General features: G+C 39.5%; 1 protein-coding gene across 1 annotated transcript in view; it reads right to left on the reverse strand.

Moving 5' to 3' along the window:
* The window catches only part of LOC126210154 (26S proteasome regulatory subunit 6B), a 38,677-nt gene extending 11,742 nt beyond the window's left edge, over window positions 1–26,935 (reverse strand). The window contains exons 1-6 of the mRNA XM_049939305.1: window positions 26,784–26,935; window positions 26,596–26,697; window positions 15,384–15,570; window positions 11,468–11,614; window positions 10,917–11,120; window positions 7,841–8,085 (exon numbers count right to left, since the gene is read on the reverse strand). Coding sequence (XP_049795262.1) covers window positions 7,841–8,085; window positions 10,917–11,120; window positions 11,468–11,614; window positions 15,384–15,570; window positions 26,596–26,697; window positions 26,784–26,816 — 918 coding nt within the window. The 5' untranslated portion in view covers window positions 26,817–26,935. The remainder of the gene's footprint in view (window positions 1–7,840; window positions 8,086–10,916; window positions 11,121–11,467; window positions 11,615–15,383; window positions 15,571–26,595; window positions 26,698–26,783) is intronic.
* Window positions 26,936–27,825: the final 890 nt, after the last annotated feature.

The following is a 27,825-nucleotide window of genomic DNA, read 5'->3' on the forward strand; positions in this document are numbered from 1 at the left end:
GGGCAACACGGGCCCTAGTTCTACTAGGCCCGTGTTGCAGAATAATTGGCTTCCGGTCGGGCTGATAAGGCACGCTGGCGCTGTGCGAGTGCGTGGCGACCGGTAGTTGTGGTTGCGATAAGCGCTACTGGGGTCCAGCTGCGCCGCAGCACGGAGCGTCATTCGCTGTGCGGACGCATACCTCTGGGTGTCTCGCTGGGCGTTGGCTTGCTACGTTCACTTGTGTTAACGTGCCACAGCAATGCCTCTGCGACGTGGTTACCGACGTTGCTGGCGGCGTAGTGTACCTGTGTATCGCAGTTTGAAGGCGATTGATATTGATTTGGCTGGGCAGTTTAATAAACAGCAATTGATTGGAAGTCCAAATGTTTTTCGTGGACTGCACCTAAACTTTACCTGTGATGTACAAGCAGTGTTTGGAGGTAGTTGTAATGAATTAGCGGCAACTAATAACTGGTAAAGTTAAGAGCCCACACTGCTTTAAAAAAGTGCAGATATTTCATTGTAAATATACAGGGTTGTCTCAACATAATGTATATACTCTTTGAAACTGAACATCTTTCATTAAAGGAGATAAAAATACAATTTTTGCAGGTAATAATTCAGAAGGCGATGAAAAACATGACAACGCTTTCTTTTGTTTCAGGATTGTAAACAAACATGGCGTTCTTGTTGAATCAACGGTAATGGATGCTAAAGTATTAAAAGAGAACAGAGAATGCGAGTGAGTTACGACAATGTTAGAGGGTTGAATTTGGAACGTCACAGCAACAAATGTAATAATTCTAACGAGTAGGCTTTCACAGCTGGCGTCTTCATTAGATAAAACTTCCAAGCCGAGAGGCAATGGTCGATCTTTAAAACAACTACTTCCAGACGTTTTGTCGCCAACTGTGGGCAACATCTTCCGAGGTGAGTCAATGACTGGCTGCCAGGCCGTGAAGGTCCCGTTTGAATAGAGCGCGTAGGGGGCACCACCATACATCGCATGGAGTCTACTGTAAGTCTATCTGTGACAGGAAATCTCATTATTATGCACACATTTATGGAAAAACTAGAGAGATTCAGAAACACCACAATAATTTAAATAGAGAAGAGAAGGCTTAAAGCTAGATAAGATATGGAGGTCAACTTCGCACCAACGATGTTACAATTGATTACCTTCAGTCAAGAATGATGTTAGTCAGAGAGAGATTTACAGTCGACTCCACGTGACGTATGGTGGTGCCCTCTATGTGCTCTATATAAATGGGACCTCCACAACCTGGCAGTAGTTGTTGACTCACCTCAGAAGATGTTGCCCACAGTTGGCAACGAAATGTCAGGAAGAAGCAGTTTTACAGATCGACCATGGCCTCTCAGCCCGGAAGTTTTAACTAATGAAACGTAACAATTACAAGAATCCGAGCTAGTTTGATACTGAAGGAAAGTTGCAGGATATCAATAAGGGGCATTGCGTAGGAACGTTTACAAGCTCTATTTCTTTGGCCCGATGAAGCAACCTTTCCACTTAATGTAACAATTAATTGCCATAATTGCGTGCACTGGGCCACTGAGAATCCACACGCAACCGAGGAAAGGCACGTTAGACCACAGCAGACTGATACTCAAGATAGATTAACGTGCTGGCAGTACTTATTTGAAAACACCGTCACAGGTGACTCTTACTAAGAAATGTTGCATATGGTAACACCTGATCTTAATGGCTTCTTTGAAAATGAGGATCATTATTTGTAACATATTGGGCACCATCTCACCTTCACATTGATGTGAGGGCATTCCTCAATCATAGATTTCTAACCAGATGGACAGGATGAAGAAGGGAGTGTGAAGCTCCCAACTATCTCCTGATTTAATTCCTCTAGACATCTATCTGTGGGCTACTCTTAACAACACAGTTTACACTGATAGACCATAAACACCCGATGATATTAAAGAGCAAAATCAGCAAGCCTGTTATGCTGTTCCATTAGGAGCAACAGAATTAGAATGTCACTGTCTGTTCCAAGTCGTCGTTGAACATTTACCACCTTTAGTAGGACCTTAAAGTACATTACAAACATTGTACTGTATTGATATCTCATTTATTAAGGAGATATTCAGTCTCAAAGAGTGAATACATTATTTTGGGACACCCTGTATATTTAATGCAAATGCATGGGTAACAATTATATTCGAACAATTCTTGCATGCCTGGAATGCAAGTAGAAAGCGGAAAATCCTTTTTATTGACAAGCGTGCAGTGCATCCCAAAGATACATTGTATCTAGTACCATAATATAAATGCAGCATTTTTTCCTGCCTTCAGTCGCTTGACTAAGGTATTACAAAACACCTGAAACAAAAATATAGGAAGATTCTTGACTGAAGAGGCTACCTTGTCCACATCACGATAAGAATGGTTACTATCTTAGACACTGTGCATTTTTCATACAGTACCTCAGGATTCTGTACAAGACAGCACAATTGCAAGCTGCTTCATGAAGGCTGGCTTACATCAGATACTTAAAGAAGACATCATGCCAAAACACGGGGTAATTTCAGCTGAACAATGACAACAAATAACGGGGTAAGAAGAAAACACTGACTACCTTAGCTTTGATGAATATGTTTAATGCGACAAAGGTGTTGCTGTTAGTCAGTCTATGATAACTAGTTAAGTCTTGCAGGAACAGTTGGCACAGAATCAAGAAGTGAAGACGAGAATGAACCAAAACCTTTGTGGAAGTCCCTACAGTGTCAAAAGCTATTGAAGCAATAGACACAGTTGAGCATTACGTTTAGAGTTTTGAAGTCATCAAAGAAGTGATGAATGTATTACATAAGATGGAAAATACAATATTAAAATTAGAACAAGAAGAACTATTGATATGTCTTTCAAACATCTGTGAAGACAGAATTATGCATTGTCCCTTACTGTGTTACAGCACAGTTAGGCCAACAAGATTTCCAATGTACTGACAATTCATTGAAATGACAACCCGTATTCAGTTACCTGTGGTGATTCACTAATCCATTCTATATGAACAACACTTGTTTGTTTTGAGAAGCATAATAAAGATTGTAACATTAGCATACTTTTTTTATTTTTCTACACCACATGACACTATAGCACAGTTTTACTTCTTATATACTAAGATGTAATTTTGAGTGTCTGTGAGTGTGATAGTCTGAACACATTCATGTAAAGGAGTATTTTGCATTATAATTTACTGAGATAGCATGTCAGTAAGTGTGGAGTTATGAGATCACATATTACCCCAAATGGGGTACTCTTAATTCCACACTTTCACTGATGAAAAATAGAATCATCACTAAATTAGGTATTTTTTGATAGCAGGTTTACCTGCTTATGACATTCAAAAGCTGGAGTACTTTCAAAAATGTGCTAACAAGAGTCCACTGTATTTCGTGCACGGTAGACAAGCTTCAAACTGAGTGCCATGAGCTATGATGCAGTTTTGTGGGAAAACCGCTCTTCGTTCATCAAAATGAAATGGTTACGAACATATACAGGAAGCCCCAGGAGGAATGGTAACTATTCAGGGATATGACAGGAATGATCATTCAAAGCAAAACAGTCTAGTAAAAGTGAGCTCTCAAACACATACCTTAAGAGCTATGAGTACTAGTTCATCTCTGCTACTATGAAACCCAGCTCTTTATACTGAAGTAGTGCTCACAGCTCCTACAGTATGCATTTTAGAGCCTAAGTTTACTAGACAATTTGGTCCATACTATTCTCTCCCAAAATACGGAAAGCAAAGGGCTTGCAGGAGAAGAGATTTGCTTCACAGTACTGAAGGTGAAGAAGTGCTCATAGGTCTTATGGCCCTTGTTTTAAGAGACATTTTGCTTCAAATGATTGTTCCTATCTTATCCTTGAATATTACCAAACCCCCTGGGCCACCCTGTATCATTCCAAATAAAATTAATAGGCTCCCTTAATTATCAAACACAAATTCAACTAAAACTGCTTAAAATCTAGCCATTATGTAACAGAAATTGAAAATTTGTACAAGTACAGGACTAACTGATTTCCTATATCATGAGCAGTCACCTTAATCTACAGGCTATCTGAGCACACCTTCATGCCTGACTCAAACTTTCACTGTCACTGATCTATCCACCTATTGTTTTTGAACACTAACACCACTTGTGGGAGAGTAGCATTTGTGGAGGACCTTGGATTAGCCCAGCACAAGGTTCAAATGGTTCAAATGGCTCTGAGCACTATGTGACTTAACTTCTGAGGTCATCAGTCGCCTAGAACTTAGAATTAATTAAACCTAACTAACCTAAGGACATCACGCACATCCATGCCCGAGGCAGGATTCGAACCTGCGACTGTAGCGGTCGCTCGGTTCCAGACTGTAGCGCCTAGAACCGCACGGCCACTCCGGCTGGCCCGGCAGAAGGAATGTATATGAAATTAATACAGATGCAATTATTTGAAATTATATCAGGTACATCAAATCATAGTTATTCTTTCCAAGAGTAAATAAATCCAGTTCAGAAATATACAGGATCATTCGTAAGTAATTTCAGGGCAACCTCTAAAACTACATGACATTCAGAAAAATTACATGTATCCGTGTATTAGAGCACATCCCCAAATTGATTCATAATACACACCACTGCATATTCTCAATGTACACCACTAGAGGTAGGCATGTTAGAACATGGCATATAATTTAGGGACATGGGTGTTTCTGTCCTTCAATTCATTCAATGTTAGTAACTTGTGGTGGTTCAGTACCAAATACTGGCGAAAGCTCCGACAGACAAAACAATCTGTGGGTGGTACAACACATTATGTGAGAATGGCTGCTTATGTACTTTGAAGAAAATGGGCTGCCTGGGACCATCGGCAGAGAAGGTGGACTGTGTGTGGGAATCATTTGTCGGGAGCCCATAGAAACTGACAACACTGGAGAGCAGAGAATGGCAAATACTGCAATCGACAGTCCAGCACATTTTATGCAAATGTTTGCTTGTAAAACCATACCTGTGACAGCTGTGACAAGTGTTTAGTGCTTGGAACAATAAGGTTCTGAATTTTGGAATGACTCCCACCTACTGGCGGCAGATGGTCTTTCACAGAAGTCTACTTACAGTGATGAAGCCACGTTTCATGTGTCTGGAAAGGTGAGTTGTCATAATGGGCACATCTGGGCACAAAACATCCACATGAGGTGGTGGAATACATCTGTCATTCACCTCAAACACGTTTTTGTGCCACATCCTCTTCAAAGGTTATAGATTGTTTTTCTTTTTTGCAAAGAAAACTGACTGCTTTTGTGTACCCATACATGCAGTAGCAATGACTTACGCCACAATTACAGGAAATCAGTAGACACTTCATTTTGCAACAAGACAAGTGTTCCACCCTACTTTCTTTCAGATACTTTTGAGTATCTCAATTTCAAATTGCCTTGGTATTGGATTGGATGTGCTTCCCATCATGACTATCCTCTTCTACAGTGGTTCCCACAATCACCTAGCAACTACAGTTGACATTGAATCTCAATTAACCCTCACTTTTGGGACCTGGGAGTGGTCAGAACACTAGAAAGATCAGATAATCAGAAGAGAATGAAACAACGCCTTTATAAAGGTCAAAAATGATATAATAAATCAAAATTAAGAAAAAAAAAAAACCACACCTATAACACAGGGAAAGGGAAACAGAAAATATATTTAAATATTTAAAATGTTTTCTGTTGGAATTTCTTAAACCTTCACTTTGCAGCTGCATCACATTCCTTCCTTGTCCATAATAGTCCAAAGCTGTAGCGGTTATCTGCTGGTCCAAATATTTGAGACAGTCTCGAATGCATCCTTTGGTGCAGTGTGGTAGACTTTTTGTCTTCTTCCTTTTCTTCATCACCTAACTCTTCTTGCTTAACACTATCCTGTTGAAGAACAAGATCAATGATCTGATGATCTTCAAGTTCTTCATTGGTAACAGCAGTAATGTCACCTTCTGCCAGCCATTCCTCCACATCAGCAGGCTGGATATCATTCTGAAGAGTTTCCAAATCAGTGACTAAATCTGTACCACCTGGCTTGTTAGTTTCTGTAAGTTCTGGTTCTTGGTTTAGGCTAGAACAAATCTCCTTTCATGATTGTGGAGTGTAGAGTGGTTTTCATAAGTTCTTCCCAAGCTTGAGCAGCTGTGTAAATTGAATATTTCAAATTGAGGATTTTCACTGCTTCAAAAAGATTACAACCCTCTTCTGTTTAATCTATTTTTGTTTTTTAATTCTCTTGGTTTCTGAGATAGCCAATTACAAACATCAATTTATGGCCACCACCTGCATTGTGCACATTGCAATGGTCAGGCTATTCTTTGTTATTGTCATGCCTGTAGCTGTTTTATTATTCTTAGAGGCGAGAGTTTTTTAAGGGAGCATTTTATAGCTTATCAAATCTATCAATGTTGTATAACTGATCAGCTACCACTTAATTTTTTTTTTTCAACAAACTCCCTACCTGAATCATCAGCAGCAGAAAGTTTTTCACCTGAAATAGCAACTTGCCTCAAGCCATGACAATTCGTCCACTGATGGAGCCAACCTTCACGTGCTTGTAAACCGTGACAGGAGTACAATTGATCAATAGTGCTGGCACGCTGTTTGACATTGAGCACAGACAGATGGTCAGACACACAGTCGGATAATCTGAGGAATCAGTTAATCGAAGGTCGTATAATTGAGGTTCTACTATACACGACTTCATCTTATGGGGTTACATCAAAGACTGTGTGTCCCTGCCTCCGATGTCACTTAATATGGACAAGTTACAAGGAAGGATAACTACTGTGTTCGATGACGAAGTGTTTGAGTTTGAATATTGCACTGATGTTTGTCATGTCTTAAATGGTACCCGAATTTAGCATGCATAATGCAAATTAAAAACTTTGACAGATGCTCTATCCTCTGACAAATGCGTATTTTCTGTAGATCATTGTTGTTTTCACGTAGTTGCCTCCTGGAACCACGAAGGTTTTCTTTATAAATTTGGCTGTTATAATTGCTAAAATTGGAGTGTCCACCTAGACTTTCATAAGCACCATGGCTATCCAGACAGTAGATAATGCATGGATATTATTTTTAAAAAAAGGTACAGGGAACAAAATAATTTATTCATTTGAAAGTGACAAATACCGCTTTCAAACAGTCTCAACAAAAATTTAGGCACTTTATCATAGAGGCGAACAAGCTTTGAAATTCCACTGTTGCAAAATTCTGGCACCTCAGGCTTCAACTGGAGGTCTGAGCTGCCAAGAGTTGGCAGTCATGTGCATGAGGTGTGCATTTTTCTATCTTTTTCTGACGAACGCTGTGGCCAAAAGCTTGTGTGTAACTGTGTTAATTCTGCCTGTCTGCAACTTAACGTCACCTTTATGGTAAGTATCACTCTACCTTTTCCTACATTGTTGATATTCCAACCTAGAGTTTCCATTGATTGAATATACCACTCTTTCATATTTTGTATTTAGACAGGGGGCAATCAAATGAGTCTGTAATCAGAAACACTTTCTTATCTCTATTTTAATATATCAGAGTCGCCACCGTATATTTAAACCTATCATGAGATCTCTGCCTTGAGTTACTGATTAATAAGATCAAACATTGTCCTGACAAGTCAGCAAAGGATTTTAAAATGACAGGAAATGGACAAGCACAGAAATGATTTAATCTTGTTCCTAATTATCATTTACATTCTGCTAGAATCAATAAAGTCTCTTAATCATAGACCAAATCAGTGATGAAGAAATGTGGCTGTGGGCCAACACATTAAATACCAAAAATCAATATGTGGAGTCAGCACTAACCTTAACATTTGTAGTCTGATCGAAGCCATCCATTTGGTTGAGCAATTCTAACAAAATTCTCTGCACTTCTCGGTCTGCACCAGTCTGCGCATCAAATCGCTTCGTTGCAATGGCATCAATCTCATCGATGAAGATGATGGCAGGAGAATTTTCCTTGGCAAGTCTAAATACATCTCTCACCATTCGTGGGCCTTCCCCTAAATATTTCTGGACAAATTCTGAGCCGACTACCCGGATGAATGCCGCTGAAATGTAGTGAAAGTAGTTATTACACTAAATTAATAAACATCAATTTTTAACACCTAGATAAAATTAATTTGTGTTTGTAACTGCTTTTATGTTTTTCACATGCGATTGAAAAGATTTGTTCACAGAATAACAATACAAGCGTAAGTGAAATGTGGCAACAGTGTCACGAATAAGCCGACATGGACAGATTACACAGAACTCGACAAAAGAGAAGGTTAAATAACAGAAGCAACTATGCCAATATCATGGAGATTATCACCAAATTTCTTCTCTATGCATCTTGTTACAAAACAGGGATGAATTTTATTCTTGCCACTGGATGGTACAAACAGCTAAGTATATATTTTTTTGTACTACACATGTTTTGTTCATAAAAGTGAATTCCCTCTGTCTGTCTCATTAGAAGTAATAAGGATGACCATATTAAGTGATCAATTATAGTGAATAATTTGAGATCTTTGGAAAATATCAACTCAATTGGTGGAAAGTTTACAAACCTGAAAGAGACCATTGCACGTTAATTAAGAAAGATTTAAATTCAGTTCACACAACCCATTACAGTGGTTAGAGAACGAGCAAATCGAGAAAAGAATAATGGATGAAAAATATACAATAAGTATGATTATATATGTAATAAGAAAAAGAGAAGGAACCACTTACTTGCAGCAAATGAGAGACGGTGTAAGAAAAACTTCCAATCTGGAAACTCTACTAACATTCCTGCCACTGCTTTTTTTTTAAATTTCAAACTATAGTTATTTTCAACAAGTTCACAACATTTTCAAAATAATGTGCAGAAATACAGAATCATTCTTTATAAAGGCACAATAATTTATTTTCACTACTGGCGAGTAACTGCTGCCGCGCAGACGATGTCCGGCATTCGGTAAACAGCAGCCACCTTCTCATTCGACAGTGACCACCAGTCGTGGCACAAGAGCCAACAGACAACAGAGGTTACACTCTCCCTCCACCACAATTACCTATTAAATTTCCCTCTCCTTCCTCCTAAAGTGACCAATGAAATGAACTATCTTTTTAAAATTATGACGTAATGGCACGTACAGTGAACAGTAATAACAAAATATAAGGAACACTGCATAGCTAGAATGCACCGGTAGACCCAGAAGGAGGCTGCTGCAACTGTGGCCGAAATGTTGGTTTTTTCCTCCAGCAGTAGTTTTATACAATATGACACAGTATCATACCCAGAAAATTTTTATGTCAAATGTGTAAGTAGTGTCTACAGCACTGTACACATACTCTTACTATGTCATTTGCACTATTTTCTTGCAACTTACAATAAAAAACCACTTTTGTTTTTCCTTGTTTCTCCCATAATAGGTGCTTTCGTTGTTAGCGAAAATTGCTGCAACATTTTTGGTAAAATCAAACTTTTCCAACACCTCTATGACATGCAGTGTCAGAAGCTCTGCCCTTTCAATATGGTACATGACCAACTGCAACATTTAGTGCCTTTATCTAGATGGTAAACAGTAACCACAAAAGGAACTGGCTAGAATTCTGTGCGGCTGGAAGAACCTATCATCACTGGAAAAACTGTGCTTCTTTCACACTTTTCATTGTGTGTTCCATACCAATCAGTGGAGCAGGCTACTGCTTGTGCATTGCTGTGTGATATAGTAACTTTTTACAACGAAAGTTGTTTCTCCAGATCTGAAACTGGTGTCACTTATAATTAATTACAAATTTTTACTCTTGAAGAGTTAAAAAATCACGACTGTCCAGAAAAAAATTGGATAAATGGGAACTCATACTGAAACTAATAATCATTTGTTACTTTTGTTGAACACAGTACACAGCTTTCAAATATTAAAGTTTACACACATTTGAAGTGTGTCAGTGAGAAGCATAGTTAAAATTCTACATCTCCCAACACACAAAGACACTCATCCAATTAGCCCCCCCCCCCCCCCCCCCCCACCAACTGCATTTTTAAAATAATGTATCCTTCAGATAATAAAATAGCTGGAAAAATATAAGCTACAAACAAATCACGGACTATGTTTTTGTACTTCATAGTTGAAACTTCGTAGCACATTTGATAAGAATTATAAATTTTTATTAAAAAATTCAAGGTGGTTTAAATTTAAAATCTTTGAAATAATGTATGGCATGAAAAGGATTAGTGTGGGAGGAGGGCAACACTACTCTCGTAAGCATAGCTGTTGCCAACTTTCCCTTATAAGTAATCTTTTATGCACCAGCATTTTTAAAGGCCTCTGGTAACTATCTTGTTTATATATATATATAGAACAAAAAATAAAAACACACCCTGTTTGTGAATGTGGATAAAAGAGAAATTACTGAAGTCCCACTTCTGCTAAAATAAGTGACATTCTATAAGTGTTTTCTGACAGCAACGGAAACATTGTGGTATAAATGAAGTAGCTTTTAATCTTAGATAAAATGTCACCAGAGTTTAATTTTAAGTTGCCACTAACCAATTACATGTAGAATGTGGAGCAAATTTAAATAAAAATTATTATAAAGGAAGCTTTTTGATGACTCATGTTTGCCATACTCCAATAACACTCATTTTAATTTTTTCAACTCCTTAGAAAGTAACGCACAAGGTTTCACATTTTTAAAGCTACTGGTGGAAGTGTAAGGGTGTTGTGTGGGTCAGTGTGCACTTTAACTACAAGAACAGTTGTAGTTGCTAATTAGCAATAAATAAATTATTCCCAAAAAGACTTGACAGTTTTCATTTACTGATTAACCAAAAGGAGACATAGATTAAATGAAAACTGAAAAAACTGAAATACTCCATTTCTCAGAACTACTAAAAGTAAGAGCTTTGTACCAGTAGTATGATGAGCAACAGCTTTTGCTAGCATGGTCTTTCCACAGCCTGGTGGCCCATACATCAGTACACCACGGGGTGGGTCAATACCAATCTGCTTGTAGAGTTCAAAGTGTGTCAAGGGCAGTTCCACAGCCTCTCTAATTTCCTGCTTCTGCATGTCCATACCTCCTATGTCAGAGTATGTTACATCTGGCTTCTCATCTGTAACAAAAATTAGTATCACAAGATGATTAGATAAGATGAATTATGAAGTGCCTGGAAACTGGTATCTATAATTTAATGAGTGTCATTACAGCACAACATAGCCTACAAATGATATTTCTGAAATACAATAATATTCTCAGTAAACTATCTGCTAATCAGTTTGAAAGTATTTACTCACTTCAAAAGGAGCTAGCTAGACTACCGCATTATCTAAATCATTCTACACCACTTCACTTAGAAAGGACTTACTCAGGAAACCGAGTGACCACAAAGTCAACAAGATTGCACAACAATACGTTATATATTTACATTCTGTAATAGATGTCACAAAAATACTGACTTACCTGCCTGGAGCATTGATATGGATGAGTCAGCCTCAGGTGGGAGAACATCAACCAGTGCATTGCTGTGTTTGTGGAGGGCAACACTTGCTGAAGGTTTCAGAAGTTCCCGGTCAATTGTCGACAGTATTCGGACATAGTAGTTTGAACCTACCCAGAAACAAAACATCAATTTCATTTTGAGATACAAAAAGCTTGAGAAATGAAAAGGATATCAATCATGAGTATTGTTTTAATGAATGAAAGAAATTAATAGTGAGATATTTTAATTTCCAGCTCCATATTAGCATCAATGCATCAACTAAAAATATAATTTACAGTACAGCTGGAATTATCAGTAGCCATATGAAAGCCTTAAAAAATCAGAATAGAAAGAAACTATTTACAACCAAAGATTCCTTGTGTCTCCCTATATGGCCTCGTAAGGATGCTAATTATCAACCACACACAGTTTATTTCAGTGTTTGTGACCTATTACTGAGTTCATCCAAGTGTAAGACAACCTCTTTTTTTTTGCAGGGCCTCCATGTGAAAATTTTATTTTTAACATATCATGACTGATGCCAGTCAAGGTGTTTTCTTTCTACTGCTCATAGGTTGGTAAGGCATCAGTTCTGCTAGTTTTGCACAGTCAATTGTATGACACTTTCACATAACCAATAAGAGGCACGAAAAGGGGCACTGAATTTCTGGTGCATTCAACACTGCGTCTCAGCAACGATGCAGGAAAAGACAGATTGCTACTTACTGTAAAGAAAACATGTCAAGTTGCAGACACGCATGATTAAAAGAAACTCACACAGCCATTGCACCATCAGTAAAGACGCACACGCGCACACGCACACACACATAAAAGCCAAATCCATGATCTCAGGCTGGAATGCATGGGATGCAAGCATCAATCTGGAGATGGTGCGAAAGGGAAGGTGAAGGGATAATAGCGTACATGTGGGGGAAAGACGAACGCTGCCTGGTGGAGTGTGCAGGGCAGACTGGCGACAGGTACAGCATCAGGAAGTTGTGGGGTAGGGAGGCGGGGGGGAAAAGGAACAAAAAAGGAGAGGAGGAGTGCACTCAGCACCCATTGTGGCGGTTTCGTTTCGGCTTCCACCCCATCTGGCACGTGAATCCAGATAGGGAAGTGATCACTTCGGTGCAAGTCATAGGCCCCATCCCACTGAGCAGTGTTAGTAACAGCTAGAGAGCAAAGCAAGAGATCAATGGCAGAGAACGACCTAGTTGCTGTGCAGAAGTGAGTGCTCTCTCCCACATTTAGCAAGTATGCGCATGATGACATGAGAAGCTTCTCAATTGCTCTATCCCCAGGGGAAGGTAGTTGCAGAACCCCAAAGCACATTGTGTGCATTAAAATCACCACAGAGGATGAAGGGGCAGGGGAGCTGTGTAATAAGGTTGATTAGGGTCTATTCATCATGTGCATCATGTGGAGGCAAGTAAAGGGCACATGCACTGATATAGCAATTGCTTGTCAAGTTGTCGTAAATGAGAGGCAAGGAATGGTAGCCGGTACTGACGAAAATACCTATGCCACCTCTAGCTCTCTCCCCACTCAGGTCGTCCTTTTTGTGGAGTACATAGCTTCATAGCTCAGGGGTGTACAATTGTTGAAAACGATTCTCCTGGAGACACAGACATCTACCTTGAGATGAGAGGGAGACACAGTGGTCTACCCTGAGATAAGAGACCGAGTTCGTTCACATGCATCCTGAACACCTGCAAGTTTCACTGTAGAATGGTAACCATTAAATCAATGTGGTTTTAATTTACCCCTATCTTTGCACTGTGGAGGTGAAGCACTTTTAGAGCGAGGGTGAGTGGAGGGGCCTGCTTGGATCCAAGGCATCTAACTCCATGATGTCCTCCTCATCAGTCAGATGTGAAAAATGATGCCTGACAGTGCTCAGGACAGCTTTTGATCCGAACATCATGAACCTTTCCCTGCAGCCTGACTCTTCGAAGATGAGGAGGAAAGGGGGCATTTAGAGGCACTCTGCTTGTCTTCTGTCTTCTTGACACTCATTATGGAACTGCTGCTGGTCTTTTCTGTGGTGGCTGCTTGGATTGCTTTATTCTTACTCATTTTGCCTTGGCATGTCCACATGCAAGTATAGGGTCTGCTGGTGGATGGTTGTACACTGGACGTCATCTGCATTGAGCCGTCAATCTTAGGAACAGGTTTCTGAACCATGGAAGCATAAGAAGTGGTAAACACGGAAGGTTTCGTCGCCTTATATTCATTTTTTACTTCAGCATAGGGGATCCGCTTGTTGACTTTTACTTCCTGAAGTTTTTGTTCATGTGCAAAAACAGGGCAGTCTCTGCTCCAGACTGGATGGCTCCCAGAGCAGTTAATGCAGACTTCTGGAGATGGACAGTCAATCCCAGCTTCATGGGCTGCCTTTCCACATTTCCCACAGGTCACTTCACCCCTGAAACTCGGCGTCATGTGACAAAAATGCTGGCATTTGTAGCACTGCATTGGGTTAGGTATGGAAGGCCTAACCCTAAGTCTGATGAAACCTGCCATGATGAGGTCAGACAACGTTGGAGAATTAAAGGTCACAATGAACGTGGTGGTCTTCTCAATTTCTCCATTATTTCTACACGTCCTTTGCTCTACATCCACTCTCCTCTGCAATCCCCCTTCTTGTTGAAGTTTGGCTATGTCGATATCCATAGTGTCATGGCATGTGGCCACACACTTGCTAGAGCTAAGGGAGTTATGCAGTTCAACAGTTACATCACATTCACCCAATTTTTTGGTCTTTGTAAGTAGTTCCACCTGCTTTGCCCTGTTAATCTCAACAAGTGGGAACCATTCCGGGCTGTCAAGCCAAAATCCCCCATTCCCTGAGACACACAACATTCCATAGCCATGCCATACGGTGGTTGTTGAAGCACGCCCAGAGCTTACGGTAACAGCTTATTAGCCCCCAGCTCAGGAATCACGGGGCCGCCAAGCCCGTACTCAGCAAATGGTTGCCGAGCTCTTGAGGGCATTATGATATTTTGATGAGTGTCATTGTCATCATCTTTTGACTTCATCGTAAGATGATGATAATGACTGTCAAAATGTTGTGGAATTTGGCACAGCCATCTGGAGGGAAGCTGAGAAGATTTCATTAGCAATATATGCCGGGAAAAATCTACATTAACAATTGAGTAATGTCAGATTGTAAGATTAGTTAGCAACCTTCGAAATGTTGCATTATGTATGTGGTGATCTTCACACAGGCAAGAGTTTCCATGAGTCCAATACAGGGGAAAAAAGGAAGTATTTTCTGAGATTAACAGGTGGTGGTTAGAGTAGGGTAGGGGAGGGGGGTGGTGGGAGATTTGTGAGATTTGGGTAGATAGGTCACGGCAGGATCTGCACAGGTATGCAGAATCAATTTCGAGCACAACAGGAAGAAGGCTACAAGTGAAAATGAGGACCAGGGAGAAATCAAGTGCAATGGCATTAATTACTTTTAACTGGGTAAAAAAGTCCAAGAGGATTGGTAAGTAATTGGTATTTGTGACAAAATCTACATGCAGCAATGTAAGAGACATCGAATTACACGAAACAGTGGCAAAGTTATACGTGGGTTGGCATTACGAATAATATGTGGATCTTTGAGACAGTAAAATAGGAAGAATGAGATGGTGTAGAGATATTGGGAATAACTACAGTTTGTCAAATGTATGCCCCATACTCCTGACAGACTGAAACAAACAAGACAAAGCTTACTTGTTGAAAAATACTGGTGCAAACTTTCCAGCATTACTGTTCCTTAAAGTAAGGCATTTTGATGTTTCTCAAAATAGTCACAAAGAAACTGGAGAAATGTTGTATTCATGCTCAGGTGCTCACACATACAACTGGCCATTAATGAGACGGCAAAAAGACTAAGTATACCTGTAGTGCTGCCAACTATTCCAGTATTCTGGTCAACAGCCTCGAGAAACTGCCCAATAACCAGGGGAACACTCTGTATCCGCTTAACTTCCTCCTGCGCATGCAGGTACTCCTTTTTCAAGTTGCGCTGCTCGTCTTTTATGTATTCTTCCTGCACAGCTAAGAATTCCAGTTGCCTCTGAAGCTTCTGCAAAATTAGAAGCATATGTGACAATGACAACAATAGTCCCACACCACGCAATTTTACATGTGGCAGTGGTGCTCTGTAACTTAGCTTCGGTGGTCAGGAGAGGGAGTACCTGAATACTTGTTTAGGTCATGCAAGAATGAAAGTAATTGAAACTGAAGAACACACTTCATATGCTGTGACAGCAGTGTAGACACTTTTATTGTTTCAAACTGACCAGATGCCCCAGCCTTATGCAGCCATCATTTAATCTACAGCGAAAACATAATAAAGGGGGGGGGGTACACTACAACTGGTGCTGTAATAAGACACCTCATATCCAGTAAGGCTTGTATTTGAATTAAATGACTTTTGAAGTAAGTTTGGCCCTATGTGGTTTTTGTGTGCAATTCCCACACCCCCACCACCCTCCTTTCCGCGTAATACTCTTCAGGACCCCACGAGATCTGGCCAGTTCATTCGTGCTTGCACCAGTGAGGTTTTCTTTTTACGTCACATAACTTTGTTAAAGATATAGGTTATTTTTTAAATTTTTTGGTTATTACTGTTTTCTCGCTATCAATAAGCAGACAGTATGTAATTACTGCAGATTTTGTATGGAGCATAAACCTGTAGTAATTTTATATGAATAGTCAGGCGGCATTCTTAATCGTTATATTGAGCACTTTGAAAAACACACCTTTATTTCTGGTGCATCGCCATTCATTACTTGTAATCACAGGATGTGGTCATTTAGTTTGTACCACACACGCCATCCAGTGGTGAGACAAGTGTGCATTTAATTAACTGGGTTTTCATCAATTTATGTTGTGTGGAGTGCCTTTTATGCTTTGAGTTCATGTAATGTAATACGGCAATTTTATAGCAAGTTCCATAAGGTAAATGAAATTTCGTATCCCCCCCCCCCCCTTTAGGTCAGATGATGGGAGCATAAGACCGTTGAAACTGGTCATCTTTCAACAATAAAAGCTGCTACACTCTGATCATGACATACAAAGTATGTTCTTCATTTCCAACCATACCGACTGGGCCACATCACAGCATGTGTATCTTACAAAATTAGAGTAATGACTTCTTTCTTCTTAATTTTTAGATAAGTTGAATCTACAGAGTTTCATCAATAGAAATATTCTGTGAATAATGTAGAGTTAAAACAGTCATACTTTATTGATTATCGGAAAAAAACCACACACACACACACACACACACACACACACACACACACACACACACACACACACACACACATATATATATAGCATAAAAAAGGGATGTCATATTAAGAAAACTGTATCATCTCTGTGACTTCATACGATTCCTTCATCAATTGTAAAGAGATTAGTACACAGGAAAAATGAGGAAGGAAGTGCAAATGGAAGGGAGGCAACTGAACTAACTAGCATCAAGGCAACAAGACTCCTGTGATGCTGCCACTCTACTCCACTATTAGCCTCCTAAGCATTAAAATCTCTCTTTTTCAAGTCTTTTTATAATTTAGTCATATTTAACATCACATTCTGATGTGCTTATAAGCATCTGATTACAGGCTGTAATGTGAAGTCCATACAAGGGCACTCAGTCATACTGAATTTAATGAAGTACAAAATTTACCACAATCCCGTTTGTGTGTTATGCAATTGCACACACAACAGAAAAATTCATTGAAACCATGAAACTTCCTGGCAGATTACAGCTGTGCACCATATAGGGACTTGAACACAGGACTTTTGCCTTTTGTGGGCAAGTGCTGAGCAAACTGGCTACGACTCACTATATTCACAGCTTTAGTTCCAGTGTCAGGATGGGCACACAGTTTTAATCTGGCAGGAAGTTTCACATAAGCACACACTCCACTGCAGAGTGGAAATCATTCTGTCAGCACCATGTTTTTACTAAACTTTACAAATGGCCATTCACACATTGCGGTTTGTTTTTTGTATGGAGCAGATGTTGGGTACTGTGCCTACATTAAAGTTGGAGGAACCCTTGGGCGGGTGGTAGAAGGTAGCCAATGAACAGCTGTTAACTAGATGTATCCACATGCCCCTAATGTATTTATCACATTTTGTTGATAACCTTTCCTCCACATTCTGGTTTTGTTGCATATGAACATTTCTGTTCTCTCTCTCTCTCTCTCTCTCTCTCTCTCTCTCTCTATCTCACTCACACACACACACACACACACACACACACAAAATCAACACCCCCCACCTTTTATGCTGAAACATACATTGAGGTGACAGAAGCCATGCAATACCTTCTAATACCTCGTGTCGGACCTTTTGTCCAGCATGTTGCAGCAACTCCATGTGGCACGGACTCAACATGTCATCGGAAGTCCCTTGCAGAAATACTGAGACATGCTGCCTCTATAGCCGCCCGCAGCTGCGAAAGTGTTACTGGTTCAGGATTTTGTGTATGAACTGACTTCTCAATTGTGTTCCATAAATGTTCACTGGGATTCATGTTGGGTGACCTGAGTGACTATTTGCTTGAATTGTCCAGAATGTTCTTCATATCAATCATGAACAACTGCGGCTCTTGACATAGCGCACTGTTATCTATAAAAATTCCATGATTGTTTGGGAGCATGAAGCCCCTGAAAGACCACAAACGGTCTCCAAATAGCCGAACATAACCACTTCCAGTCAATGATCAGTTCAGCTGGATCAGAAAACTCAGTCCATTCCACATAAACACAGCCCACGCCATTATGGAGCCACTGCCAGCTTGCACAGTGCCTTGTTGACAACTTGGGTCCAAGGCTTTATTGGGCCTGTGCCACTCGCCAACCCTACCATCAGCTCTTACCAACTGAAATCGGGATTCAGCTCACCAAGCCCGGTTTTCCAGTCATCTAGGGTCCAACCGATATGGTAATGAGCCCAGGACAGGTGTTGCAGGCGATGTCGTGCTGTTAGCAAAGACACTTGCATGCGTCATCTGCTGTCACAGGCCATTAACATTAACGCTAAATTTCTCCACACTGTCCTAATGGAGACATTTGCAGTAAATTCCACATTGATTTATGTGTTTATTTCATGCACTGGTGCTTGTCTGTTAGTGCTGATAACTCTATGCAAACACTGCTGCTCACGGTTGTTAAGTGAACGCCGTTGGCCACTGCGCCATCCGTGGTGAGAGGATGAGCATTTCTTCATTTTCTGCTTAAATGATTTTTTATTGATATATATAGAGCATGTCTGCACTGTCTGTGTTGTAATAAGATTAATCATTTTGCCTCAAAGACAGAATCTACACTGTTATGACACATTGGCCTATAGCAGAGTCCAATGTCTTCATTAGGTTGGAAGGTGACAATCTGATTGCAAGTTAGCACAGCCAATTGATTGGTTGAGGTTACGGACTGATTTGTAATGTAGCCAGAGGTCTATGTTTGCCTGGGACTTGATAGTTTCGTTTTCGGCTACTTTCTGTTAACTTCAATCCACAGTTATGTAATACTTACATAAATCAATTACAGAAACACCCAGGCACAGCAAAAATCCGAAAATAAACACAGTGTTAAACTACTTTTCGCTTTTTTCTGAAAGCTGACTGAGTGCACCTTAGCCTCTAATATGTTAATGATTTTGCTACGTTAAATATGTAATATTTCTCTCTCAATCAAAACAAAAGCACAATTTCATCACAGACTATACAAATCAGCTGTTTCATCATCACAGCTTCTCATAACCACTCCCAATAGGCATTACCAACATACACTTTGAAGTTAGAATGTGGATGGTCATGTTTTTGATCAAAGTTTTATAGGCAAGAAAATATGGAACCTTACGTATGACTCAGGAACCAAGCACAAGTTTAGGTAAAGGAAGACTACACCATATGATCATAGTATGCAAAACAATTGGGAGTGTGAAAACACTGTCTGTCCCTACCACTCATCAGACATTAAGGCAATAGTCTATCAAGAACTTGTTCCCAACGTAGAACAGTTAATCAGTGACAGTGTTATAAAAAAGCAGCCTGAATTTTAGTGATGAAAGGATTGGCTCCACCACTATGAGAATGCACCTGGTCAAGCATCATTGAGTGTCAGACTGTTTTAGTCAAAAAACAAAACAAAAGCAATTCACACCCATTTCACTTTTGGCCTGACTCCTTGTCACATTTTTCTCACATCAATCCAAAATAGTCCTAAAAGGGCACAGAACAGACAGGAAAAAATATGATGAATGCATTAATCAGTACATGAAATGTGGAGAAGTGCATTAGCCTTGATGAATATTGTTGGAGGTGATGTACTCTGTAGAGGTTCAATTAAATTAATATGTTTAATTGAGTAACTTACTTTTTGTTCTCCCTTGTAGCATTATACTGAAATGGCTCCTTTACAGTTTGTTTGTAGAGGTCAGAGGAGGATTAGGAACACTGCTCTTGTCACCCAATGTCACCCTGGACCGGAACAGCTTAACAAAAATACCCTGGATCATTCCAAACCCTCTACACAGCAACTTCTACACAGCCTTAGGTCCTCTGAAACGAATGGCCCTCACCAAACTACGACCAAGAGCTCAGTTGAACAACAAAGGACACAACATAGTGCTGAGCAAGTAATGCTATTTTCACACACAAGTGGATTACTATAATTGGATATGAACTTTACAGTAAAGTAATAAATATAAAGAGTCTTAGAACCAGATAACCAAACTGTGGGGCGGACGCACACACACACACACACACACACACACACACACACACACACACACACACACACACACACACACACACACACGCTCGCTCGCGTACCCCCACGGGTTTTAAGATGATAGTCTTTGGACCAAGAGTTTCTTTATACACCAGGAGAGAAATGTAAAAGAGAAAACAAATACAAGGAAATGTAGGAAAGTTCATTCGAATCCTAGGACGAAAGAAAAACTTGGAAAACATACAAGGTGTGATCAAAAAGTAACGGGAACTTTTTACTTTCAGGGCTCTACATATCCCACATTCAAAATAGTTTTTATCTTGTTGATGTACAGGTTCCTGATGTACATTTTCATTTTCAGCTGTTTTTAATATTTAGTCTATTGTTGACAGTCAAGAAGGTTATACGCATTTTCGAGTGCTTGGCAAATTTTTACTTTAAAAAAAAGATGGATTGAAGGCTTTGCATTAAATTTTGCTTAAAAAATGAAATAAACTGCAGCACAGTGTTCCAATTGTTGCCTGTGTCTCCTAGCGAATCTACTATGATTAAGACAAGAGTTTACGAGTGGTATAAATGTTTCGAAGACAGCTGAATATACACTGAAGGGGACAACCGCCTTGGATGCCATGGCACATCAATTGCCGATAATGTGGAAGTAGAAAAGAAAATGGTCCCGGAAAATTGGCGAATCACTAGTAGAGAAATTGCTAATGATGTCCTTTGGCTCATGACAACAATTTTTCTGGATGTTTTGGGCATGAAATGTGCAGCAGCGAAGTTTGTTCTGAAATAGCTCAGGAATCGCTGAATGAAATTAACAACAATTCAGAACTTCTAAAGAAGGTTATAAGAGGTGACAAAACAAGGGTATGACTTTGGAACCGAGGCCCACTGCATCGCAACAGAAACTGCCTGAAGAGCCAATGTTGTTGTTGTTGTTGTTGTTGTTGTTGTTGTCGTCTTCAGTCCTGAGACTTGTTTTATGCAGCTCTCCATGCTACTCTATCATGTGCAAGCCTCTTCATCTCCCAGTACCTACTGCAACCCACATCCTTCTGAATCTGCTTAGTGTCTTCATCTCTTGGTCTCCCTCTACAATTTTTACCCTCCAATGCTAAATTTGTGATCCCTTGATGCCTCAAAACATGTCCTACCAACCAATTCCCTTCTTCTAGTCAAGTTGTGCCACAAACTTCTCTTCTCCCCAATCCTATTCAATACCTCCTCATTAGTTACGTGATCTACCCACCTTATCTTCAGCATTCTTCTATAGCACAACATTTCGAAAGCTTCTATTCTCTACTTGTCCACACTAGTTATCGTCCATGTTTCACTTCCATACATGGCTACACTCCATACGAATACTCTCAGAAACGACTTCCTGACACTTAAATCTATACTCGGTGTTAACAAATTTCTCTTCTTCAGAAACTATTTGCTTGCCATTGCCAGTCTACATTTTATATCCTCTCTACTTCGACCATCATCAGTTATTTTACTCCCTAAATAGCAAAACTCCTTTACTACTTTAAGTGTCTCATTTCCTAATCTAATTCCCTCAGCATCACCCGATTTAATTTGACTAGATTCCATTATCCTTGTTTTGCTTTTGTTGATGTTCATCTTATATCCTCCTTTCAAGACACTGTCCATTTCGTTCAACTGCTCTTCCAAGTCTTTTGCTGTCTCTGACAGAATTACAATGTCATCGGCGAACCTCAAAGTTTTTACTTCTCCATGAATTTTAATACCTACTCCGAATTTTTCTTTTGTTTCCTTTACTGCTTGCTCAATATACAGATTGAATAACATCGGGGAGAGGCTACAACCCTGTCTCACTCCTTTCCCAACCACTGCTTCCCTTTCATGCCCCTCGACTCTTATAACTGCCATCTGGTTTCTGTACAATTTGTAAATAGCCTTTCGCTCCCTGAATTTTACCCCTGCCACCTTCAGAATTTGAAAGAGAGTATTCCAGTTAACATTGTCAAAAGCTTTCTTTAAGTCTACAAATGCTAGAAACGTAGGTTTGCCATTTCTTAATCTTTCTTCTAAGATAAGTCGTAAGGTTAGTATTGCCTCACGTGTTCCGCCATTTCTACGGAATCCAAACTGATCTTCCCCGAAGTCCGCTTCTACCAGTTTTTCCATTTGTCTGTAAAGAATTTGCGTTAGTATTTTGCAGCTGTGACTTATTAAACTGATAGTTTGGTAATTTTCACACCTGTCAACACCTGCTTTCTTTGGGATTGGAATTATTATATTCTTCTTGAAGTCTGAGGGTATTTCGCCTGTCTCATACATCTTGCTCACCAGATGGTAGAGTTTTGTCATGACTGGCTCTCCCAAGGCTGTCAGTAGTTCTAATGGAATGTTGTCTACTCCCGGGGCCTTGTTTCGACTCAGGTCTTTCAGTGCTCTGTCAAACTTGTCACGCAGTATCTTATCTCCCATTTCGTCTTCATCTACATCCTCTTCCATTTCCATAATATTGTCCTCAAGTACTTTGCCCTTGTATAAACCCTCTATATACTCCTTCCACCTTTCTGCCTTCCCTTCTTTGCTTAGAACTGGGTTGCCATCTGAGCTCTTGATATTCATACAAGTGGTTCTCTTCTCTCCAAAGGTCTCTTTAATTTTCCTGTAGGCAGTATCTATCTTACCCCTAGTGAGACAAGCCTCTACATCCTTACATTTGTCCTCTAGCCATCCCTGCTTAGCCATTTTGCACTTCCTGTCGATTTCATTTCTGAGACGTTTGTATTCCTTTTTGCCTGCTTCATTTACTGCATTTTTATATTTTCTCCTTTCATCAATTAAATTCAATATTTCTTCTGTTACACAAGGATTTCTATTAGCCCTCGTCTTTACCTACTTGATCCTCTGCTGCCTTCACTACTTCATCCCTCAGAGCTACCCATTCTTCTTCTACTGTATTTCTTTCCCCCATTCCTGTCAATTGTTCCCTTATGCTCTCCATGAAACTCTCTACAACCTCTCGTTCTTTCAGTTTATCCAGGTCCCATCTCCTTAAATTCCCACCTTTTTGCAGTTTCGTCAGTTTCAATCTGCAGATCATAACCAATAGATTGTGGTCAGAATCCACATCTGCCCCTAGAAATGTCTTACAATTTAAAAACTGGTTCCTAAATCTCTGTCTTACCATTATATAATCAATCTGATACCTTTTAGTATCTCCAGGATTCTTCCAGGTATACAACGAAGAGCCAATACTCAAAAATATTCAACAAGTCTCATCACATGTGAAAGTTGTTCTCACCGTCAACAAGGAATTACCTGAAAGTTATGTGCTGCTTGTGTGAAGCAATTTGAAGGAAACAACCAAACTGTGACAAAACCACTAATGGAAAATGCTTTACCATAATAGTCCCACTCACACCTCAATGCTTGTGTGTGTGTGTGTGTGTGTGTGTGTGTGTGGTTTGAGGTTTTCGGGCGCTAAACAGTGTTGTCACCAGTGCCCACCATTGAGGAGATAAAAACAGAATCCCTGAAGGAGGTAAACACCATAATGATAAGTCAATACCAGAAGCACTTCCACAACTGGAAAAAGCACTAGCATAAGTATTATATCTGAGGGGGATTACTTTGAAGAGGTCAAAGTTGATGCTGATGAATAAACAAAATTTTTTTAAACAAAAACACCCGTCTACTTTTTGATCACACCTCATATATGGACTAACAATCACTAATTTTGGTACATGCATGTACCCTGTTCTTATATGGGCTAATTTGACAAGGTGGGAAGAAAGTTCAATGGTTAAGTTCACGCAGAAGTAGCAACCGTAGTCACTTGCAGTCTAGCCAACAGCTATTCCAAGAGTAATGAAAATTCTGATTTACACAGGCAATATGAATGCTCATGTAAACTTTAGCCTTGCTGCTTGAATTATGCATTGTTTTGCCTAGTGTTTATTAACTATTTGTACCTCAATAGTCAGCTACTTGTAAAAGACCTTGGCACACCCCACATTTTAACAAGTTCTGGGAGTGTGTTCAAGTTGGCGCGTGTACTCATACACTAAGAACCAGTACTATAAATGCTCTCAAGAAGAAATGTCAGATCTGAAAGCCAAGACAGACAGACAACCAACATTCTACTTGCTCAGGGTAAGAAATCTAAAGCCTTTGACTGGATGGGTCCACAGCACACAACTATGATCTCTTAGTATGACAGAACTAATTACACTTCTCAATCGCTATGTCCTTTCACAGCACTCTGGTACATCACGACTGTACCTGTGTCACAGTCTACTGTTAGCTGTCTTTCTGTAGGCTTTTAAATGTTGCCAAGAACATGCCATTAAAGAACAGAATGTCATTGTACAACTAGAGTCAAACATTTTGGGACATGTCCAAAAAATAAAAACTATTGCTATTCTGATATCTAATTCTTGGAAAATATTGTGAAATAATGTGTAAGTACACTTCTCCTTTAGAGTACACTACAGGAATCCAAAGCTTAAATTACATACTGTAATGTGGAATATTATTTCAGAGTGCAACACTTTCACAAAAAGTGTTTTGTAGTAATTATGCTATATATGGCTTTCTTTACCTGTTTTGAATTCCACCGTGTGTTATGTTTCCAATGACAACACACTATACCAATGCAAATGACCAATCAGACTGAGCTAGTCCACACTACCCTTCATCCAGTTTAGGGTGGTGTCCATGGCTCATAGGTCTCTCAACTGGGGATGTATGAGTAGACTTCAAAAACTACATCATATATTATTGCTACAGGCCAAGTGCATTGCACTTCAATGTGACACAAAGAAACGAAACTATTTTCAACATAGTCACCAAGTGTCTGTAAACAATGATTGGAATGTTCTCTCCTTGGTCATGGAGCCATTTGATAATTGCTGTGTGAACGTCTTTACTGTTGGAAATTCCCCCAGCCCCCCATCCCACATGTTCCTTGGTTACCTGTGCATTGTCCTCTTAGATTGATCTCAATAGCCTTCCTTCCTGGTCAGCATCACTCACATCTATGTGGCTCTGGTCAAAATGTTGGCACCACTTCACTATGGCTGGAGATGACATCACATCTGATCCATAGCCTACAGCACCAGAACTTAACAGTGAATCTGTGTCCAAATTAGGCATTTTACCCACAAGAATTTTATTGTCCCACGTATCTCAACTTTGCAGGAGGCTTCCAACTTGATATGCCATTTCAGTCACAAAATGTGCTGCACCTGTTACCTGACCATGTCCTCTCTTCTGACTCTGCCACTTTCTTGTGGGTCGGTCTTAGCATCGGACAATGTGTAACTTACTTTCTGAAGCCTTTTTGACATAATATATACCTGAATATTTGTTGTAGACAATCCTATTATCTAATATAAATTTTCCGAACCTACCTTGCATTTTTAGTTTTATGATGAAGTGTGTGTTAAATACAGCACAAACGTAAACCTTAGATTACGCTACCTGTTAATCTGTTACCACAACATTTATTTGGCATTCAAATTTGTTGGCTTCACCGCTTTGCAACAAATTATCACCTTCCCACCTAAGCTAGTACTCTGGCTACATTACAGATCACTGCCACAACAACCAAGATACCGAGAAAGTGCGGGGCATTTGGCAATGAGCTACGGGGAAAAAAAAAAAAAAAAAAAAAAAAAAAAACTTACATGAAACTGTCTGCAGCACAGAAAGAAGTGGATTGTGTGAGCCAAATCTCTTTGATCCTTTACTCAGTAACGAAGACAGGCAAGCAAGCTAGACAAAACTTTCACTCCAAAGTGTTAACCGAGAACTAATACCATGTATATAAGGTAGTATTGTTTTTTGGGTCATAGGCCCTATATATCATTAACCAATCTGCAAATGGCCAGCATACAGTTTTAAAACACAAATTAATCACGTTGCTGTAGACTGCAAACATTTCTCAGCACACCATCACATAAATTGTACAGATGATCTCTGGAATACTGAAATAACGTTCTGGAATACCTAAGACGACGATTTATTTCCAACTGCACTCAACATGTTATGCAGTTAATATATTTGGGTTTCGAGACGTCTACAACATATACACATGTCATGTGATTTCGCTAGTTAACAGCTCTGCGTTGAAAAAAAAAAATCATATTTAGGGGATTTGTGTGTCCTTTGGTTAACAAGTAAACGCACTAAGACTGACAAATAACAACAGGTCTCTAATCCAACTTCGAAGCAGTCTCAGTCGCTTACACAGATTTTTCAGTAACTTGCACTTTACTCAGCATGAACCTCCTCGAGGTCTCTAACTTTTATTCCATTGTAAGTACTAACGTTAGTAAACTTTTACTGTAGAGAGGATCATCTTCAGCACTGACCTTATACTTTGTGTACAAGTCCTCGAAATCCGTATCATCTGAAGCACCGATCCCCAATGCGCCTGTAGTAGTTTGCTTTGCATCTTGTGCAGTGTCTTCTAGCTTGAGTGACACAAATGAAAATTTTCGTTATTAATTAATGAACATTTGACAAACTTGCACATAATTAACTTCACACACGATTTTACCTTGTCAGTGAGTATTATTCCTATTTCTTCCATTTTACTAAACACGCGTAGTCACTGCAGGAATACCAACGTCTTTGAACGAAACACTTGAATATCGTCGGAAATGCTACGTTTCGAATGTAATTTATCTACGTAGGTTGCACAATAATTTAGATATTCTTTACCAATAGTCTCAGTTTAAAATAGTAAAATTGGTGCAGTTAAATCTTCTCTTTTAGAACTAGTGGTCTCCTAGAAAACGCCACAGAAATTGTAGGTTTCTTTCATACCGAGGTTTAATTGACATTTGCGGTTGTTGAAATATCTTTGGTTATAGCTGTTCAATTTTTAAGTCTTTGAATTTGGCGCTAACGTGTGTTGTTGAATAGATGACGTCTTCCAATAAATTTTAGGCGTGATGATTCTTACTGCTGTAAGGCATTAACATTTGCATTAATAACTGTAAAATATAAATACACAGAAAAAGTGCTACTCCCTTTAGCATATTGTCACTTACTGCCAATCTTTATTTTGGAAGCGATTTACTCGAGAGGAGGCCAGAGGATTATGCCCGTATTACACTGATGACTGAAACACAATTTGGCCAAAGATCTTCTATAAATCGTTTAACACCATTGAGGTATACCTCCATGTTTAACAGCGTACTGGGTTGCTTTCATCATATCTTTTATAAAAGCTTGAGTTGTAGATTTTATAAGAGATTGGTCAAAAGTTGACAAGTTTAGTACGCACCTTGTAGCTTGTTCGCACTAAACAGGTGGACGCAACTAACTAGCTCATGATTACATAAGAAAATCCAACTGTATAATTAACAAATATGTATGGACATTTATGAATAAAATAAATGGCACTCCATCTCATATTTGACATGAATATGACACACGAAATAAGTATTATACGTATCCTAATTGTATGAGAAATGAAATACGACTAGACAGCCATTATTACAAAATGAAGACTTGTAGTATTAATAAGTAAGGAAGTGCAATCGTTTGTACACCTTTGTTGGGTTTTATTTCTTTTGTATGACTCGCTCAACAAT

Source organism: Schistocerca nitens, chromosome 10 (assembly GCF_023898315.1).
Source record: "Schistocerca nitens isolate TAMUIC-IGC-003100 chromosome 10, iqSchNite1.1, whole genome shotgun sequence".
Lineage (NCBI taxonomy): Eukaryota > Metazoa > Arthropoda > Insecta > Orthoptera > Acrididae > Schistocerca > Schistocerca nitens.